Below are 19541 nucleotides of genomic sequence, written 5' to 3'. Positions count from 1 at the left end.
GGTGATTGTCTAAAACCTGCATCAATCATTATTTTAATCTCAATTGTTGTGATTGGCTAAATTTGTGCGATTCTTGTTGCAACAATGCAACGTAGCCAATAGTGAGCGAGCATCAACCAATCAGAGGTGATTGCGATCGTGACTTTGTAGCTGTCATTCTACCGCAATCGCGCAGCTGTGGCCCTACCGCGGTTGTTTGACAGCTACAATGTCACGATCGCAAACATCTCTGATTGATTAATGCTCGCTCACTATTGGCCACATTGTTGCAACAAGAATCGCACAAATTCAGCCAATCAGAACAATTGAGATTGTAATAATGATTGATGCACGTTTTAGACAATCGCCCTACAGATTCCAAGGATGTTATAATAAGTTTTTAGTCACCTGAGCCATCGCTCCCTAGCCGCGGTCGTGGCCCGCCGAGGTCGTGGCCCGCCGAGGTCGTGGCCCGCCGAGGTCATGGCCCGGCTGCTAGTAGTTAATATCACTTACTACGAGATACAATGCCAAGTTAATTGTTTAATCTGTTAGTAAATCGACAGAGTACACTACGTAAGTACAAGTTCAACAATTGTATAGTCCGTACGAAATGACTTCTCACGCGCCATGGGTCAACTGTCATGTCAGAAGTACGGTTCATTTTTAAAATAAGGACTAAAATCGTACTTTTGACATGACAATTGACAAATAAAGTTAAAACGGCACGTGAGAAGTCATTTAGTACGCATGGTATATCACTTATATAGTTGGCAAGAGTCACGAATCGATAGTCTACACAATATTGTATTGTCTTGCACCTTTCAAAGAAAATCATCATTTAGTTATCCGATATATATACGGTATACCCCTATTCGAATGCTAACAGCCCAGTTTGACACCTTCCAACTTCACAAACGAAATGATGCCAAGTGTGACCACTCACAACAGTCACACTGAGCCTGTTAGTGTCCAGTGTCCAGTGTCACCAGCAGGGCAGGACGACATGATAGCCACCGAGCTCATTCGACATTTATTTTTAATCCATTGAAGGTTTTCTACGAAAATTCATTTTAATATCACTCAGTGAAGCATCAGTGTAGAGCCGACCAATGTCAAATGAGCTCGGTGTCTAGCATTCATCGTTGAACACTGAGTTAGCGAATCAGCACGCAGGACACCAGTGGTGGCGCAACCAGATCGCGCTACCAACAAAATTTATACAGCTCTGGTGTCACCACCAGGTGAGGTACCCTCCATTAAGTTGTATTATTTCTAAATTTTTGCTGTAGTCTGGTTCTGGCTTCGGCCGTGGCTAGTTACCACCCTACCAGCAAAGCCGTGCCGCCAAGCGATTTAGCGTTCCGTTACGTTGCCGTGTAGAAACCAAAGGGGTGTGGGTTTAATAAAAACTGCCATATCCCTTCCAAGTTAGCCCGCTTCTATCTTAGACTGTATCATCAATTACCACTAGGTGAGATTGCAGTCAAGGGCTAGCTTGTATCTGAATAAATAAATAAAAATATATTTAATTGGTAGCGTGACCTGGTTGCGCCACCACTGGTGTCCTAGTGAGATTGAGGCTTAAGCATTTGTATAGGGTCACATTCACATCGTAAATGCAATTATTGTAATGTATAATTTGACAGTCTTGTATAAATAGGAGTCAAATTTGACATCAACCATAAGAATATGGTTTCGATGGCAGATAATCATACCCTCATTTATCTACATAAAAATTGCTGTTTTATTTGATTTAAAATGAAACTTTCTTTTGTTTGAATATGCTGCAGCTGTTGTATGTTCGTAAGGCACAGTCGTTCTCGTATACAACACAAAACAACATACAGTCACACTGAAAGGTTTCTGTAACGTTCAAAATGTTACGTTTAATATTGTTATAATTTGACAACAGTAGCAAATTGTATAAACTTTCGACACTAAACTTCGCTTTAGAACTAAAGCGTTTTCCTATTTCCGATATCATTTCTGTTACGAAATCCAAAGATGTTTACTTGAAACATTTAACTACTGCTGATTTTTGCCTAAATTTTGGAATGAATGAAGTTCCTCAGACTTATCCTTGGAATGTGCGGCAAGTCTACGTCGCGTCTCGGTGCAACCCTGGATTCCAGGTAATCGTTGTGAAACGGTAGTTGCACGCTTAATTAGTTACTAGCCCATACTCTGTCTGTCTGAATGTCATCAAACTGACAGCTAATCGAGATGACTGACGGGTTGGTAGATTTAAAAAACGTCGAGAATCAGGGTCCCCGTGCTTTAATGAGCGTGTGACCTCCGTCCACCACAGCGAGCTAAATGACTCTTTCAACGGGCAAATTTTCGTGGTGCGCGCCGCCCGCCTTGCGCCGCCCGCTCTGCCCCAGCTCCTTGCTGATCCTCAAGTTGGCAATGTTCACATAGTTGCTGCGGGAAATGCCTATCTCTCTCTTCTTCGGCAACCCCTTCTCCTCTTTGTCCTTTTCGAGCGTTTTGTCCCTCTTCTCAAGCACGGGGGTCAGCGTCGCGGCGTTGGGCGCGCTGCGGCCGAGCTTCTTCTCAACCGCGCCCGTGGGGTTCGCTTTGAGCCTCGCCCTCGCCTCCGACTTGTCGTGGGACTTCGGCTCGAACCTCCGCTCCCTGCAACTGAACCTCACGTCGGCGAAATCACACTTTTCGGAGGGCACGTGTCGCCTGAATATAGGAGTCATGGGCTTGCCCATGCTGGCGAGCTTCACGTCGCTCTTGAGGACGTTTTGGTTTACGTTCGGTTTCTTCTCGTCGTCGGCGGGGCGGACCCTGTACGCCGAGCGGGTGAGGCCGGGGGAGGTCGGGCGTTGAATAAAAAATTTACTCCTGGATTTATCTTCCTTATCGTCCGTTTCCGGCTTTCGGACGGCTTCGGCAATGTTCGGTTTGAACAGCCGACTGAGTTTGGGGGACAAAAGTTTTTTGGCAAAGAAGTTGGGTTTTTCCGGTTTGGGCTGCAGCGTCTTGGGGATGTTTTCGACGGCTTCGGCCGCGGCACGGGACCTGGTGTGGTAGTCGATGTTGAACCGCTTGCAGTCGACGTCGGCCGCGCCCCCGCCCGCGTCGCGGCGCAGCGTGACGTCGGCGAGGTCGTAGCTGGCCCTCTGCGCAAGCAGGTGCCCGCCGCGCCGCACCATGTCGGCGAGCTGCGCGCCGCAGGCCGCGTCGTCGTCGGAGGAGGAGTCGGAGTCGTCGCGGCGCAGCGGCGCGGCGGAGGCCTGCAGCCCGTCCGCGGACTGGTGGCGCAGGAAGGCGGGCAGGTGGTTGAGGTGCGCGTCGGGGCTGCTGCGCTTGAGCGCCGGGGGCTCCAGCCACTCCGAGATGTCGTCCACCTACATATTGTATCATTGATGTTGTATTATCAGTTGTTATTTGGGTTCAAATTGATGAATTTTATTTTGCATTCTATTAGCATATTTTTAATTTGATGCCCATTGATAACCGCAAAATTTATTCAACAGTTTGTTAACAACTTACCCGGGTGATGTTGATGCCGTCGCCGTCGGCGCGCAGTATATACCCGGGCGCGAGCGCGTGCGTACTCTTCGACAGGCGACGTGGCGCGGGCGTGAGCGTGACGCGGCGCGGCGCCAGGTGGCTCGCCGACACGCACTTGCCGAGGGCGCGGCCCCCCTGCCTCCTCCCCGCGCCACCCCCGCCCTCGTCCGAGCGGAGCAGCGTGGTGGAGTCCAACGTTGCGTTCGACTGAGACTACAACCAAATAAACGTTTTCATAATTTCGAACCAGTATATTTTCGACAGCAATGTATTTAACAAGATCTTAAAAAAACTTAATCACCAACCGACAGTTTATGTTTAATTCATAAACTATAGGAAGTGTCTAGAATTCTAGATGCCCACAAGCTGTCGTTTAAATAAAAAATATCTAGCCACAGGTTTTTTATAAGCTTTTAAAATAGATTTCATGTGTTCCTTAATGTGAACTATTAAGGTTCAATTTTAAAATAACTTCGCATAATTATGTTCGCTGGTTCGCCGTCAATAACTTACTTCTGAATGCAAAAAAAAGGAATTGTTTGGAGTTTGTATTTCCAAATATGAAGAGAATAGATAATGGAGTAAAACTAAACATGGAGAACTCCACAGTTTTTTGGAAGTGACCGGAAATATGACATCTATTTTCTTTGAAGAAAGAAACACGTCGACATTTCGAACTTCGGAAATGAAACTTCTAACACACATTTACCTTGACGACGCCCTGCGTGGCCCAGTCTGATCCCGCTTTGCTGTTCGTCCTCCGGATGTCCGTGCACTGGCAGCACTGCACGTCGTTGACGCAGAAGATGCCGTTGTCGGCCGTGTGCTGGCAGCACTCGGGCGTGGCGTGCCCGCGGTTGGCGGCGCCGTGGCCGTACTGGAGGATGTCGGCCAGCAGGGTGGGCGGCAGGGGGCCAGGGTTCGACAGGTGCATCACGAGGGACTGCAGCCAAATCTCTATCACTTCGAATGGGGGCCTGGAATTCATCGCATTAATATTATTAAAATGGCTCCACGAGAGTCTACTCCCAAAGACAGGAGGACATAGAAAAAACTGCTGCAGCCTCAAATTATACGAGAGAATCAAATCAAATAATTTGCATGAACATTATGAGAATACCTGGCGTCCGGGTCCAGGTGGCAGGCGAGGAAGGCGAGGCGGTAGAAGGGCTCGGGACACGAGGCGCAGAACTTGTCGAGGAAGGCGCGCTCGTTCAGCCCGAAGTCCGAGCGCCGCGGCAGGAAGTCCGGGTCCGCGGACACGCGACCTATGATCTGAATACACGCTATAATTACTTCGAGATTCAAGGTAGCTTATCTCGGTGACTGGAGGCAACTGCAGTTTTAATAAACAGAAATTATTTCGATATGGTATTCCAAGTACAGTAGTAATGGATAGAGAAACTCCATTTAAAGAGAAATAGATTTTTGTTAAAATAAACTTTTACAAGTGCTTATGAATCGTGAATTAAATCTATCATTGGGTCGGAATCCGTACACCACAGTAAGTCTGTGCTCTGTAATATCAGGGTTGAGGAGTTGGATTCAAATTTTTTTTTTAAACTTAATATAGAAAATTTGCAAGATGTTTATCTCGCGAACTTTCTCTACTAAGTAAAATAACCGGTCAAATGCGAATCATACTCGCTTACGAAGGGTTACCTACTTTTTAATTACTATATTTTCATGGCGGCCATTTTTAAATTGTTATTATTTGATGTAATGCGGTAATAGAAAGCCGTACGTACCTATTAGTTAAGTATTTGTAATCTTTTTTTTGTCTTCATGCTTTGTTTTTTTGTTGTGTTTTTTTATTTGTTGTGTTTTGTACTGTGCGCTATGGTCCCAAATAAAAGGTTATTTATTTATTTATTTAGAAATACAAACTGAAAATTTCAATTCTCTACCTATTACGGTTCATGACATTCGGCCCGCTGACAGACGGATGAACGGACAGACAGCGGAGGTTTAGTAATAAGATTTCGGTGAAGTATAACTCACCTCGCACAGTATGATGCCGAAGGAGAAGACGTCTACTTTCTCGTCGTACAGCTTCCCGTTCATCATCTCGGGCGCCATCCAGTAGGGGTTGCCCACCACGGTGTAGCGCTTGCGGCGCAGAGACGCGTGCGGCGGCGCGCTGCTGGCCGTGCGCTGCACGATGCGCGCCAGCCCGAAGTCCGCCACCACTACGCTCAGCTCCTGTGCCAATACACTTTTTGTTAAATATCGAAAAATATGAGAATGCGACTCCTGCCCTACGCCTCAAGCAATTCTGAACGTCGTTTGTGGGAATGAGTGTAATCTTTTATAACAAAATTCCGCAACGAATTTTAGACTTGCTTTTACACAAGTTAAGTATGCTTCTGAAAAAAGTATATTACACAATCGAGGATTATTCAAATGATAAAAAAGCGTGGATTTGTCTCGCGGGTCGCTCCAGAAAAGTGTGGGATTGCAATTATTTTTATACATGGTCTATTATTATTATTATTAATCTTTAGATTTCTTAGGATTTTAGGTTCTTCTCGGTAGGAAAGGCATTCCGAGGCAGCATTTGACGATTCATAAGTACTTGTATGTTATGTAGCTTTATTTGTATGTAGCTTACCTCTCCGGGTCGGATGAGGCAGTTGTGCGAGTTGAGGTCTCGGTGGATGACGTTCATGCGGTGCAGGTAGCCCACGCCCGCCGCCACGTCGCGCGCCAGCCGCACGCGCTCGCACCAGCGCAGCGCCCGCGACCCGTCCTGTACACGACACAGTGAATGATGACAATTTTATTTATGTAGTTAGACTGATCATATAGGTATTAAAAGATAAATTCCTAAAATTGTAAGTTTATAATAATTGCACGAGATCAGCACAGTACCTGTAGCAGCGCGTGCAGCGTTCCGCCGGCGATGTACTCCGTGACGAGATGCAGGCGCCGGTCCCGATACAGCACGCCCGCGAAACGCAGCACGCAGCGGTGGCGCAGCGAGCGCAACACGGCCACCTCCTTGAGGAAGTTGCGCTGCGCTTCTTCGTCCACGCGGTACAGCTGCTTGAGCACCATCTCCTCGCCTGTGGCGCGCACCGTCACCTTGTACACCTGCCCGAAGAACCCCGTGCCCAGCAGCTCGCCCTAGCACCCCAACAATAATATTCGGTATTCCACACACAGTTGTGTACGAACAAGGTTATCAATTCATTACCCATGTAAATAAAATGTAAGTACCCAAGTTGCTAATCTTAAGTCTAAACAAATTGTGAAAAAACATGAAATATTTATATTTCACTAAAGTCATTAGCTACCCTTGAAAAAAAATCGGAATGAATTTTTAAATGGATACCTTTGATAAATTGTGGATTAAACTGGATTTGAACCTACACATCTCTGAGTATTTTGGCCACCTAAGTGTTCTGGCCTTTAGGATACTGTGCTACTTAGAAATCCCCCTATTTTTCCAGTTTTTAATTTCATAATAAAATTCGAAATAATTTCCCTGATTCCCAAAAGAACCAAAAGATTTCAATAATAACTACCTTTGGATTTATATACAGTGACAGTAAGTTCAAGAGTTCAAAAGAAGGGTATACCTGTATCAGGTCAGAAGCACGGAAGACCTTCTGGCCGGGCGCGGGCTCTGCGCGGAAGGAGCGCGCTCTGCTGAGGTCCCCCAGAACTCCGCTAGGCTCTTCTCCGTCCACACTACAACAACCAACTAAATATTGTCATATAGTGTGGGTACACGCAATCTGTCAACGTTGTCGACCTCAACAAGCTCAACAGACCAGACTTTATGCCCGAGTTTATACTTGGCACAAAAGAAGGCCTAAGCCCTCCAGTACAGACTACATTCTGCATCAGCCAATTCCATTAATCATGTGTGATGAATTGTTCAATGATGGAGCAGAGAATGGGGATGACGCCTAGGTCAAAAATAAATTTTTAGTAATTGTTAAAAAGAGGGTCTTCCAAAATTCGCCAAATCCACATTCGCTACTAGAAAGTACGTCAAATGTGTATGACGTCACATCTGAATATTTCATAAATGCTCCAATACTAAGCGAGCGTTTTGACGTTTGATAATCGCTGATTTGACTAGTAGTCATCATTTCTATTGTCAAGATATTTAGCATTCAAACATCAGAGATCGCATAGGAGACCACTAGTCGACGCATTTTAAACTGAGTCGTCCGCGTCGGGCAATAAATGTCACTGACAATAGGAATGTGCAAGCAATGTCCAAAAATTATTTCACCGAAATGTTTTCAGTCTCTGAAAAAGCAAACAAACTAACTCCTACAACATAATCCTAGCCTTATTTTCAAGGAACTTTCACCGAAAAGCATTTGAAATTTTAACTATCAGAAACACTGAAAACATACACATAACTGCATTAAAAAGATTCATTTATCAAAATCACACTCACACATCCAGCAACTTGGACATACTGCTGCTCCTCTCCTTTTCACCTAAAAGAGGAGACAAAGGCACTTGCCGCCTCTTGATGACCCGCGTCTTGCCCCCATCCTCCCCTTTCCTCTTGAACAGTCTCTCCTTCCTCACTACTAGCTCCTCCGGGCTCCTTTCCTCGTTGGAATGTGTATTGGGAATGTGTTGGTTCGAGTCGTCTCTGAGGAGTTTTCTCTCTACGGGGGGCGTGGACTCGTTCTTGAGTCGTTCGTCTTCGGATTGTGTGTGCAGGTGTGAAGTGCCGCGCTTAGCGTTTATTGTGTCCGGATTGTGTTCTATAGTTAACTAGAAAAGATAGAAACAGTATTAGAATAATTATAGACTACAAAAACTTTGTATGTAGTTGTGTGTTGTTTTTACAGATATATAATAATTATCCTAGGTTAAATATATAACCTAGGATATTGATAGGAGATTGATATGTTATATGATAAAAGGAACTGCGCAAAAGTCCGTTTTAACATATTATTTGAAGTGCGGTATTTCCATATTATACAATATACATATCTTACACCCGACTATACTCACGTGTTTAGTGGACGTTAGCTCGACTAGTTTAGAACCCATCTGGGGTCCTTTTTCAAGGAGTCAGTTCGCGCCCGCGTCGTGGGACTAGATCTCAACCGCGACGCGTGCGCGAACTGACTCCTTTATCCCGGAGAATCAAAAGATTCCTATGGGATTTTAATAAACATAAATCCACGCGGTCATCAGCTAGTACCTGTATGATCTCAGGCCTGGCCAGCACGCGCTCGATCTCCGCCAGCGGCGTGTTGCCGACCGGCGAGCCGTTCACCTCTAGCACCTTGTCGCCGATGTGCAGCGTCAGCAGGCCGCAGCGAGAGTCAATGCTGCAACATTCCCTCTCCTCTTAACTCATTTAATTTAATTTAATTGCTAGTGCATATCTATGGAGAGAGAGATCACACCAATAGTTCCATTCATCTTTTTGGCGGCTGAAAAGTGAGCTGCAGACGCGGGTTGAACTCTTTCTAAGCCCTGCTGATACCCAAAACATTATGTCATCGCGACGCCACTTGTGTCTAACCTCTCAGCCCTCAATTACATTGAATTCTACTGTATACCCAATACCAATAACAATGAAAATGCAAACAAAACACAAAATATTTTCAAACCATTTTAAAATTGGTGAAAGAAAAATATCAAAGCTTCAAACATGCTATGAAAAACAACGTAAAACAATATGCGCTATCGACGAAGGTTGTGCGGGATTCAAGAAGTGCTCGGCAGTCGAAGTGGGATAGCAATAAGTAGATATTTTAGCGTTTAAACTACCGTGAGTGATTTCCATTGTATATAATATCTGTCGGGCTAACTTCGACTAAACACATGAGTACAGCCGGGACAGATATTATATACAAGTAGATATTTGATTGAAATAGGTATAAGGAGCGCTCGATCCACCTTTACTATACATTTATGGGTAAAGGAAAGTAAGGCAGGCCAAAGGGGTAAAAAGCAAGTTAGTGTAGCAAGTGTGGTGGTAGTCAGAGGCCGCACCTATGGCAGACGAGGCGCAGACAGGCGCGCAGGGCGGCCCGGAGCAGCGCGCGCGCCACGGCTCGCACTTTGTCCGCGCACCGCCCGCTGAGCAACGTGAGAGTTAGTGTCGAGTAGTTAGTTTTGAATTGTTGGTCATTGTCTGCTACTAACTAGCAAGGCATTCCCTAGCTCGGCGACATAACTAATCACTTACTTAATGATGTCCGCGACTTCGTCCTCGTGATTAAGGTTTTTGAAAATCCCGTTGGAACTTTTTGGCTTTCTAGTAAGTATAAAAAGTAGTCTATATGCAAGTTATCTTTTTTTATTGTTATAAGAAACACTTGCACGTGAAACTGTAACAGACAGACTTCCGCATTAGTTAGTAATGTTAGTATGGATATTATAAATTATTAATTAATTATGATCTAAACATAATATGATACTTTCATGCAATTATAGGGTTAATAGTTAAGATTTTTTCTTTAACATTAGTGAAAAATTAACGTCATGTTAATTTATATACTGAAATAGAACGATACACTTTTGCGACGCAATAACGCAATCAATTAATTACGAACGATCATAAGGATATTGTTGCGTTTTACTAACATTAACAAGCGAAACCTTTATAGGAATAATATCTGAGTAATCTAAAATGTTATTGATCTCAATTAAGGCATATGAAATTATGCAATCAACTCACTGGTGCACAAGCAGCGCACCGCAGTGTGCGGGCGCGAGGCGCAGAGCGTGCGCGGGCGCGCGCAGCACGCGGATGGCGTGCGCGTCGCGCTGCGTGCGGCCCACGCCGCCGCTCTCATAGCACGCACCACTGTGGAGAAAATATATTTTTTCAACACTTCTCACTAAGTGCACAGATATCAAACGAGTCTGCGGGAGCTGCTGGATGTTGACGGCACAAGATCGTGGCGTGTGGAAGTCCCAACAAGAGACCTATGTCCAGCAGTGGACGTCTATCGGTTGATAAAGAGGTTCGATAGCTCAACGGTTAAAGGAGCGGACTGAAATTCGTAAGGTCGCCGGTTCACTATTATCGTACCCTACTCCTAGCATAAGCTTTACGCTTAGTTGGAGTGGAAAGGGGAATATTAGTCAGCATAACAAAGTTAGGTAATATTCTTTTTTTTTTAAATTAAAGAAAAAAAGGTAATGATGGTAAGCCTCACCAGTAGAGCTGCGCGCGGTCCAGCAGCGCGTAGGGCTCCGTGTCCTCGAGGTGCGCGCCGCACGCCGTGCACGCGAAGCACTCGGGGTGGAAGCGATGCTCGCCCGCCGCCATCACCGGGCCCGTTATCACCTGCGAACATTCTCTGTTGTACTGACAGTTCAATCCACATGGCCATCTCTTTGACCCAACTGACTACAGTGCAAGAGTACTAAACCGAATCCTATCGTCACGCACCGATTAGCGACGCAGGCAAACGCACTCACTCCCCGCAAACCATAGTTTCGCCGCATGATAAACAGTGGGGCGCGTCTTCGTGGTTTAAACTATCTGTACCCATGTCCACAGCTTTTTTATACATGTAATTATTGATTGTTGACCTGCTACAGGGTCTACAGGAATAAAGCGGTGATAGCGTAGTGACACGTCGGCCGTCGTGACCTATTTGGAGTAGTCCGGAGTTTGATCCCGGGCACGCACCTCTAACTTTTCGGAGTTATGTGCGTTTTAAGCAATTGAATACTGGAGGGATTAGGATTGAGCAGTCCGGGACGAGGTCACCAACTCTAAGGGTTTTTAGAACTGTGTGCCCTGTCCATTGCCACTTCAGCTTCGCAACCCTTCGAGCTATCGCGGTTATTTAGGTTTTTCTATGGACCATTTCTGATTTGATCACGTAGAGAAACTCCAAGCACTGTTCTCTCCATCGGCCGCTGGGTGACATTGAGCTTTCTCGATGTGGGCGGAAAAGGAAAGGAAAAGCTGTTCTATCGGAGCCCACCTGTCGACACTGTTGGCAGTTGTCGCCGAAGCGCGCCCAGTAGTCCGCCTGGCAGAACAGCATGCCATCCTTCTCGAAGTACCACGTCGTGAGCTGCGCGTCGCAGTCCGAGCACCTGCCAACATTATGTACGAGCTGTACACTTGTTACTATTGACAATGACCATGGACCATGGAAGTCAATGCTACAGCCATTACGCACTGTCTCTAGTCGCCCGGCCGACTGGTCGACAGTGCGTAACGGCTCTCAAACTCAATGCATACACTTTTTGATTGTCAATTGTTGGATTTGTAAGATAATGATGTAATGGTGATCATTAATTACGTAAAGTTAAAACTAAAGATACGAGGGTTCCAACTTCTTCAGGGTTTTGACTTCATTTGTGACGCACCGTCCCGGAGGCCCAGGTTGTGCGTCGCAGGGGCGACGCGCGACAGAGGGGGCGGCGCAGGCGCGGGGTCGGAGGGACCCAGGCTCACACAAGTACATCCATCACCGAGAGTGCAAGGCTGCACCCCGCATACCCGACCACCCCCCTGGGCAGTCTTGTCTTGTCTTGTACGCCTGGAATCGGGCTCGCGTAAGGACGTATTTGGTTTCCCACATTTCGTTCGACGCCAGGCTGCCAGGCGGCTGCCACAGGTGCCTAGGCTCGTTGGTGCGACACCCATGGAGCTCCAACGATCCGTCCCCGGGTTCCGTCACGCCGTATCAATTCGCGTCGGTACTAAGTGTCGTCACCGCGCGGCCTTCCGATTTGTTCGTCCCCCGATAAATAGTATCGTTATTTCACGCGGCTCCGCGAGCCATCATTGTCGCGAGTGTTAATAGAACCGAATGTAAGTAGCTCGTAAGAAATAAGAGCCTAAAGATCAGTGTGTCAATGTGCAATTCCTGTTTTATTCCATCTCCCTGGTTAGCCTAGGTCCTGTAGAACAGAAACTCCACGTAGCCCAGGAAGGCCTGGCTGCGTGGGGATTGTGCGAGGCGGTCGAGGTTCGAGCCCTTAGCCCAGCTTAGTTCTCAGCGACTCTCGTGGTCCCGAACCATCAACTGGCGAATCCTTTTAACCGCATATGTATAAGTTCCGCAAATTGCTAATGCGCGTGGCCGCCATTTTAGTGACGTCAGCACTAGACTGAAGTTTCAAGCTGATGGTATATTTTCATTTCGGCTGACGTGAAAATTACGTCATTTCGATGTTAATGAGACATGGTTCCAGCGCAATAGCAATTTGCGGGACTTATAACAGAACTACTAATCCTTACCAAAACATGCAATGTCTAACAGTGGACCAAAGAATTTTTAAGTACTAGTTATCTAAATATATAAAAGGAAAAGGTGACTGACTGACTGACTGATCTATCAACGCACAGCTCAAACTAAGTACTGGACAAATCGGGCTGAAATTTGGCATGCAGATAGCTATTATGACGTAGGCATCAGCTAAGAAAGGATTTTTGAAAATTCAACGCCTAAGGGGGTGAAGTAGGGGTTTGAAATTTATGTAGTCCACGCCAACGAAGTCGCGAGCATAAGCTAGTAATAAGAATTATTATATAGTACATCCATGCAGTGGACACTGGACATCAGTGTGACAAGACGATAATGACGTCACTCCATACCTCCTAATATTTCGTGAATCAATAATGAACCTATTATTCAATGAATTGTCAAACACATAAATGGTAAAGACTGAAAAAAGTCCATGAAATACCACAATCATTTCATAAAGTTTCCCCACAGTTTTCCCATTAGGTAGATATTCCGTCACGTTCGAGGAAAAAGGCACATGACATCACTCGACAGCGCGAGACAATATCTTTCGCGTGACGCGTCCAGATAAGTAGGTGTAGGTACTTATGTATTATTTAGCTTAGACACACTTCACGACACTCGGTGAACTTCTAATTAAACTTCGAGGCTTCGACGTCACTGGCAGGCGTCAAATGTTACTACATTTGACGCAGGTAGCCCTAAAGTAGCCCTATTTTTTATGGTTCCGAACCACAAAACCAAAAACAGAACCCTTATAGGATATAACTTTGTTGTCTGTCTGTCTGTCAAGAAACCTATATAATGGTACTTCTCGTTGACCTAGAATCATGTAGGTAGGTAGGTCTTATAGCACACGCAAGGGAACAAATCACAAAAAAATGTTAAAATGTGTTCGTGAACAAATAATTACTATTTTCAACTTTCAAAGTAAGATTAATATACCAAGCGGGGCTCAGGTATATAAAAGGGCTTTACATGTACATTCTAAAACAGTTTTTTATGCATTAAAATTTTTGATTTATCATGCAAAATGTCGAAAAATACGACTGCAGTACGGAACCCTCGGTGCGCAAGTCTGACTCGCACTTGGTCGATTTTTATGATTTCACGTCACCATAGCCTAATATTTGACATATCGTCGATTCAGGATCAAACCGAAAGTTCCCTCCCTCTAGTTCACTCTTGTTAGGTATCGAATCACTCAGCGGGCGATGGAGAGCTACGCGTATGCTTGAAGTTTCTCTACGTGATCAAATCAAAAATGAGATCTGTAGGGAGGACCAAAATAACCAACATAGCTCAACAGGTTTTTGAAAATTCAACTCCTAAGAGAATAGAGGTTTTAAATTCAATGTGGAAGAATTCGGGCATAAGCTAGTCCAAACTCCAAATATAAAACGCTTGTTTGCGAACGCGATGTCTGCCCCAAAAGTTCGGTGTATAAAACTCAATAAGATGCGTAATGGATCCCCATTCGTTGCCTAAGTCTAGACATTGCGGCAGGCAAGGATTTAGGTCGGAAGAGGTTGACGACCTGAGAACATCCTAAGTATACATTTCCATGGAAATACACAATACAATTACGTAGATAGGGATATTTTGTCTTCTTTTCTGTAATGCTGGTCGCACATTAGATACGGCAGACGAGAACGCGTCGAAGCTGTTATACATTTTTTTAATAAAAATTGCGAGCAAACGAGCAGGCGGGTCACGGGATAAGTGACTACCGCCGCCCATGAACAATTGTAGCACCAGAGGAACCGCCAATGCGTTGTCAGCTTTTGCAACGCAACACACACCATCAGAGCCGAGGCGTAGTTTCTTTCTTGATAACACTCAAACTAAGCTTTTTTTATTTCGGCGTATACGTCATTTTTTTCATTATTTTTTAAGGGATCCTGTACCTCAAAAGGAAAAAAGGAACCCTTATAGAATCACTTCGTTTCTGTCGTGAACCGTGAATACTCTCACAAGAAAAAAATTAAAATGTGTTCATGAACAAATATTGGTATTTTCAACATTCAAAGTAAGATAACTAGGTTAATTACCTGTACATTCTAAAACGGTTTATTTTTTATTTTAATAGTTTTTGATTTATAGTGCAAAATGTCAAAAAATCCGACGACGACGCGAGTCTAACTCGCACGTGGCCGGTTTTTTTTAAATAATGGAACCAAAGGGGTGATAATCTAGTGGTTAAGACTGCAGTCTCCTTTTCGAGGTCTGGACTATGTATGGAGTTCGATTTCGAACCTCGTAAATTTTCAGAGTTAAATATGTGCATTTTTAGCAACTAAGTATTACTTGAACTATAACAGTGAAGGAAAACATCGTGAGGAAACCTGCATGCCTAACAGTTCTCGGTAATGTTGTCGGAGGTGGCCAGCATTGTACATTGTACCTGTGCTCTGTAGCGAGCCAGCAATGGGTGGAAGATATACAAAAAAGATATACAATTAATGCATCAACCGACTATCAAAAAGTGTAATTTATTACCTTCTAGCTGATGCCAGCGACTTCGTCCGCGTGGAATTAGGTTTTTCAAAAATCCTATGGGAACTCTTTGAATTCCCGGGATAAAAGGTAGCCTACATCACTCTCCAGGTCTTTGACTATACCCATGCTAAAAATCGTGTCTATCCGTTGCTCCGTTGCAACGTGATTGAAGGACAAACTAACAAACAAACACACTTTCGCATTTATAATAAAGGTACAGATTTTGAATAAACTTTTTTTTTACTTTTTTTGATGATTATGATGATACCTAATGGAACCATAAGGCGAGAGCACAATAAAGCCCTAACTTGTGATAGAATACACTCAAGTTGTTGAATCAGAAGAGATGTTACCTGAAGCAGTCCTTGTGCCAGTCCTGGCCGAGAGCGGACACGTAATCCTCATCACCAATGTCGTTCAGGCAACTCGCACAACTAAGGATTTCTGTAAACATAACACATTTGACAGTGGCTTTTGAAATACCAGAAACTAGCTGATGCCCGCGACTACATCCGTGTGGATTTGGGTCTTTAAAAATCTATGGGAAAGTTGTCGATTTTCCGGGATTAAAAGTAGGCTATGTCATTCTCCAGACACAGAAGATAAAAAGCATGAGAGTAGAAGATAGCGCTCGACAAGCTGACCCAAGTGTCATAGTTTCAAGCCTTCAATTTAGATATGTTTTAACTTTGCTACTTATTTTTTACATAATATAATATCATTGAGGTAAGTAGGTATCCAGAGTTAGTGTGAAAATTCAAGATGACCAAATAATATTAATTCATTATAAGTACAACAAACAAAACAAATGATTATAATAAAACCATATTAAATTAAAAATAGATGAGATAAGATGGCCAAAGTCATAATAAAGTAATGCAATTAAGTCATTTAGTTACCAATAAACTCCAAGTGAGGCTGCTTGTGCACTTTATATCGTGCGTAATAATCTAATAGGAATTTATAGCTATTGTAATTATGCGGAAGTACACACTTAATCCAACAAAGTTTTACCGTTTTTAAGTGTTTAATTAATTATTATAGGAGACATAAAACTATTTTATGAAATATATTCGTGATCCTTTCCATGAATTCAAGAAAGATAAACCCGACAAACAAAAGATATTTAATAAAAAAACAAGTTTCGCCCACACATAATAATTCAATGACAAAAACACACTAAAACTAATACGTATAAGTGAAACACGCCGAATAAAAGCGGGGATTAATGAAGAATGATTACCTCTTGAATTCTGGCTCTCCATTTCATTGCAAAAATGCACTTTTATCAGGAAAATATTACAAAAATCGAGGAATGTTTAAGAAATGAGTCTACCATAGTCCAAGTTCACATTGACATTTGATTTGACAATGACATCACTTTGTAATGTCACAAAATATGACTAAGGAACACAGATAAATTATATAGACCTTTTGTTTTGTCTTTGGTGCTTTGCGTAGATAGAATAATAGGTAGATTTAAGTACTGTGTAACCGCGTATGAGATAGCGATAGCACGACGTAACGATGAATAACACGACCATTATTACCATTGTTTAGTAGTCAATATTTGTATTAACCGATCAACAATATTTGTATTAAACGTTTTTTATGTGAAAACAAGTAAATAACTCATGAGAAATACAATTACGCCAAGAATTCTGAAAGTTTGTTTTGCAACTTCTTGTATGTATTCTTGAAAAACCAGTTACACGATAAGGGACAAAAAATAGGTTAGCTGCGTCTCTGTTTATCACAATAGTAACTTTATCTGTGCTCTCTTTTTAGTGCGAATGAGAAAGCATACGTTCCTGCATCAACCTTTATTACTCTATCTACGGTGCTTTGCTAGTTGATCTATGACTAAAATCTCGTGGGAACTTTGATTTTCATTGGGATACAAAGTAATTATTACAACCAATGTTCTTGAATGAAATGCAAGTTATCTCAGAAATCGGATATGCCATGACAAGTTAGCAGGCAGACAGACAAACACACTCTTTCGCATAATTATAATATTAATATGAATTAGGTTCTACGCGGGATTGGAGATTTAGGATCTATGGATTTTTTTTATTCCAAAATATGATGGTAATGTTTTAAAGGAAGAAATGCCTTATAAACTCAATAAATAGTGTCAGAATAATCTTATTCATGTACCTACCACACATGACCTACCATTCATTTGGAATTTTTCCAGCACTCTTAATGCATTCCAAACATGTTTTTTGTATGCTAAAATTTCGATTTCGATAACTCAAAAAATCGAACAACTAATAAAAGTGAAACTTAATACAACAAAAAAAAACTATATAATATAGTATATACATACAGAAAAACTCACAAAAAAAAATGATGGTAATAAAGGTCCAGAAACAAAAATAATATTTAAAAAATAAAATAGTTACTATAATGAATCTCTTTAAACTTTGTTAGTCACTATACAATTTATTATTAGGTAAATAATTAGATACATCTCGGTAGGTACATTTATTATGTATTAATCTACAAGCACTTCCTTATTATTATTCCTTCCACGTTTAGTGAGTCTGACCACAACTCCAACTTTCACTTCTAGCCTCTTGAGCAGTTCTGAGAGCTCTGGATCATCTTCATCATCACCATCATCCTCCGGGGTAGGGGTCGTGGTAGGCGGAGTAGGAGTGGTAGAGATAGTAATATTAGGAGTGGGGAAAGTCGAGTTAGGGGTACTCGTATAATATGGTGTAGTCATAGTAGAAATAGTTACGTTAGGGAAAGTGGAATTAGAGGTTGTTATAGTAGGAACAGTTACTGTAGAGAAAGTTATATTGGGGGTTGTTGAACTAGGAAAAGTTATATTAGGGGTAGTTATAGACGGAACAGTTACTGTAGAGAAAGTTATATTGGGGGTTGTTGAACTAGGAAAAGTTATATTAGGGGTAGTTATAGACGGAACAGTTGCTGTAGAGAAAGTTATATTGGGGGTTGTTGAACTAGGAAAAGTTATATTAGGGGTAGTTATAGACGGAACAGTTACTGTAGAGAAAGTTATATTGGGGGTTGTTGAACTAGGAAAAGTTACTGTGGGAACAGTCATGTTAGGGGTGGTTATAGTAGGGACGGTTATTGTAGGGTAGGTTATATTGGGGGTAGTTATAGTAGGGACAATTACTGTGGGAACAGTTATATTAGGGGTGGTTAAAGTTGGGATGGTTACCGTAGGAACAGTTATATTAGGGGTGGTTACAGTTGGGATGGTTACCGTAGGAACGGTTACATTAGGGGTGGTTACCGTAGGAACAGTCACGGTAGGGAAAGTGACGGTGGTCGGGGCAGCTGTAGTTGTAGAAGTTGTAGTGTCCTCTTCCAAGTTTTCAAAATCGATTTCAGTAACTTCCTTGTACCAGCTGTGGAAAGGTCCGGGGCGGGCGAAACCTGCAAAACATTTATTCCATATCATTTACAAGAATGAACTGACTGATTGACAAAAAAATTGGACGTTTTATATAATTTTTCCGAAATTGGCTCCAGCAGCTAATGTGATGAACAAAAAAAAAGGATTATTACCGGAAGGCAGGCCCGAGTGGCAGCCGAAGGGTTCGCCGGCCACGAACGAGCTCACTCCGATGAGGATCGGCACTCCTCGTGCGTCCACGTGCACCAGCGGGCCACCGCTGTCACCCTGCACAAACAAACAAGTAACGTAGGTCTAATCAGGTAAAAGTTCTAATCAGGTAGGTACATGCAGAACTATGACCTCATATAATATGGTCACTAACTGTGGACCTCATAAGAAAGCTCAGAGTCACTCGAAGGAGTGAGCTATGCTTGAACAATGCTCTACGTGATCAAATCAGAAATGAGGAGACCCATAGGAGAACCAAAATAACCGACTTAGATTACCGGGTTTCGAAGCTGAAGTGGCAATGGGCGGGGCTCATAATTCGTAAAACCGATAGATATTGGACTTCCAAGGTGCTGGAACGGCGACCTCACATCGGAGGTCCCCCAACTAGGTGAACAGACGACATCAAACGAGTCGCAAGGAGACGTTGTATCAGGCGGCGCAAAACTATGTCCTGTCTAAGTCCGTATAAAAGACCTCTATGTCTATCGGTTGTTACTGATGATGATAACTCTGGCTTGTGTATACCCACCTGGCACACAGACTGCGACGTGACGTTGTAGTATCGTGCGCACAGAGTGTTGGCGGTGATGATCCTGGAGCCGAACACTTGTGCGCAGGTGGGGTTGGACACCGCGCGCAGGTACGTCCAGCGCAGGACCTCCGTCGTTGCTCCTGACAAACAAAAACATTATAATGTAAGAGCCCAAGGCCCTGTG

The 19541-nt window shown here is 43.4% G+C and overlaps 2 protein-coding genes across 4 annotated transcripts in view; both read right to left on the bottom strand.

Annotated features, from left to right (window-relative positions):
• Positions 1-1794: 1794 nt before the first annotated feature.
• On the bottom strand, positions 1795-16567 carry LIMK1 (LIM domain kinase 1). 2 transcript variants are annotated; one of them, XM_034972003.2, is made up of 16 exons: positions 16459-16567; positions 15569-15659; positions 11442-11556; positions 10662-10792; positions 10178-10306; positions 9490-9576; positions 8690-8819; positions 7925-8253; positions 7089-7200; positions 6379-6633; positions 6119-6256; positions 5509-5709; positions 4628-4782; positions 4217-4484; positions 3487-3720; positions 1795-3341 (listed from the first exon to the last, which is right to left on the bottom strand). In XM_034972003.2, exons 1-16 carry the CDS (start codon positions 16478-16480, stop codon positions 2295-2297), a joined length of 3444 nt encoding a protein of 1147 aa, XP_034827894.1. In that variant the 5' UTR covers positions 16481-16567; the 3' UTR covers positions 1795-2294. The 2 variants fall into 2 exon arrangements, with proteins under 2 accessions (XP_034827894.1, XP_069356663.1); XM_069500562.1 differs by lacking the exon at positions 9490-9576.
• Positions 16568-17657: 1090 nt separating this feature from the next.
• LOC117985315 (uncharacterized) overlaps positions 17658-19541 on the bottom strand; it is a 15685-nt gene continuing 13801 nt past the window's right edge. For both annotated transcript variants that reach the window (XM_034972002.2, XM_069500903.1), the window contains 3 exons: positions 19355-19497; positions 18765-18879; positions 17658-18632 (listed from right to left, as the gene is read on the bottom strand). In XM_034972002.2, the coding sequence (XP_034827893.1) occupies positions 17716-18632; positions 18765-18879; positions 19355-19497 (1175 nt within the window). In that variant the 3' untranslated portion in view covers positions 17658-17715. The remainder of the gene's footprint in view (positions 18633-18764; positions 18880-19354; positions 19498-19541) is intronic.

Source organism: Maniola hyperantus, chromosome 9 (assembly GCF_902806685.2).
Source record: "Maniola hyperantus chromosome 9, iAphHyp1.2, whole genome shotgun sequence".
Lineage (NCBI taxonomy): Eukaryota > Metazoa > Arthropoda > Insecta > Lepidoptera > Nymphalidae > Maniola > Maniola hyperantus.
This window is presented reverse-complemented; position numbering and strand designations above follow the sequence as displayed.

Coding starts and splice junctions, on each gene's coding strand:
- LIMK1 (XM_034972003.2), bottom strand. CDS start 16,480: ATGGAGAGCCAGAATTCAAGAG. Junction 9,577..10,177: donor GGTGCGCTGCTTGTGCACCA/GTGAGTTGATTG, acceptor CACGTTGCTCAG/CGGGCGGTGCGCGGACAAAG. Junction 4,783..5,508: donor TCGGCATCATACTGTGCGAG/GTGAGTTATACT, acceptor GCGTGTATTCAG/ATCATAGGTCGCGTGTCCGC.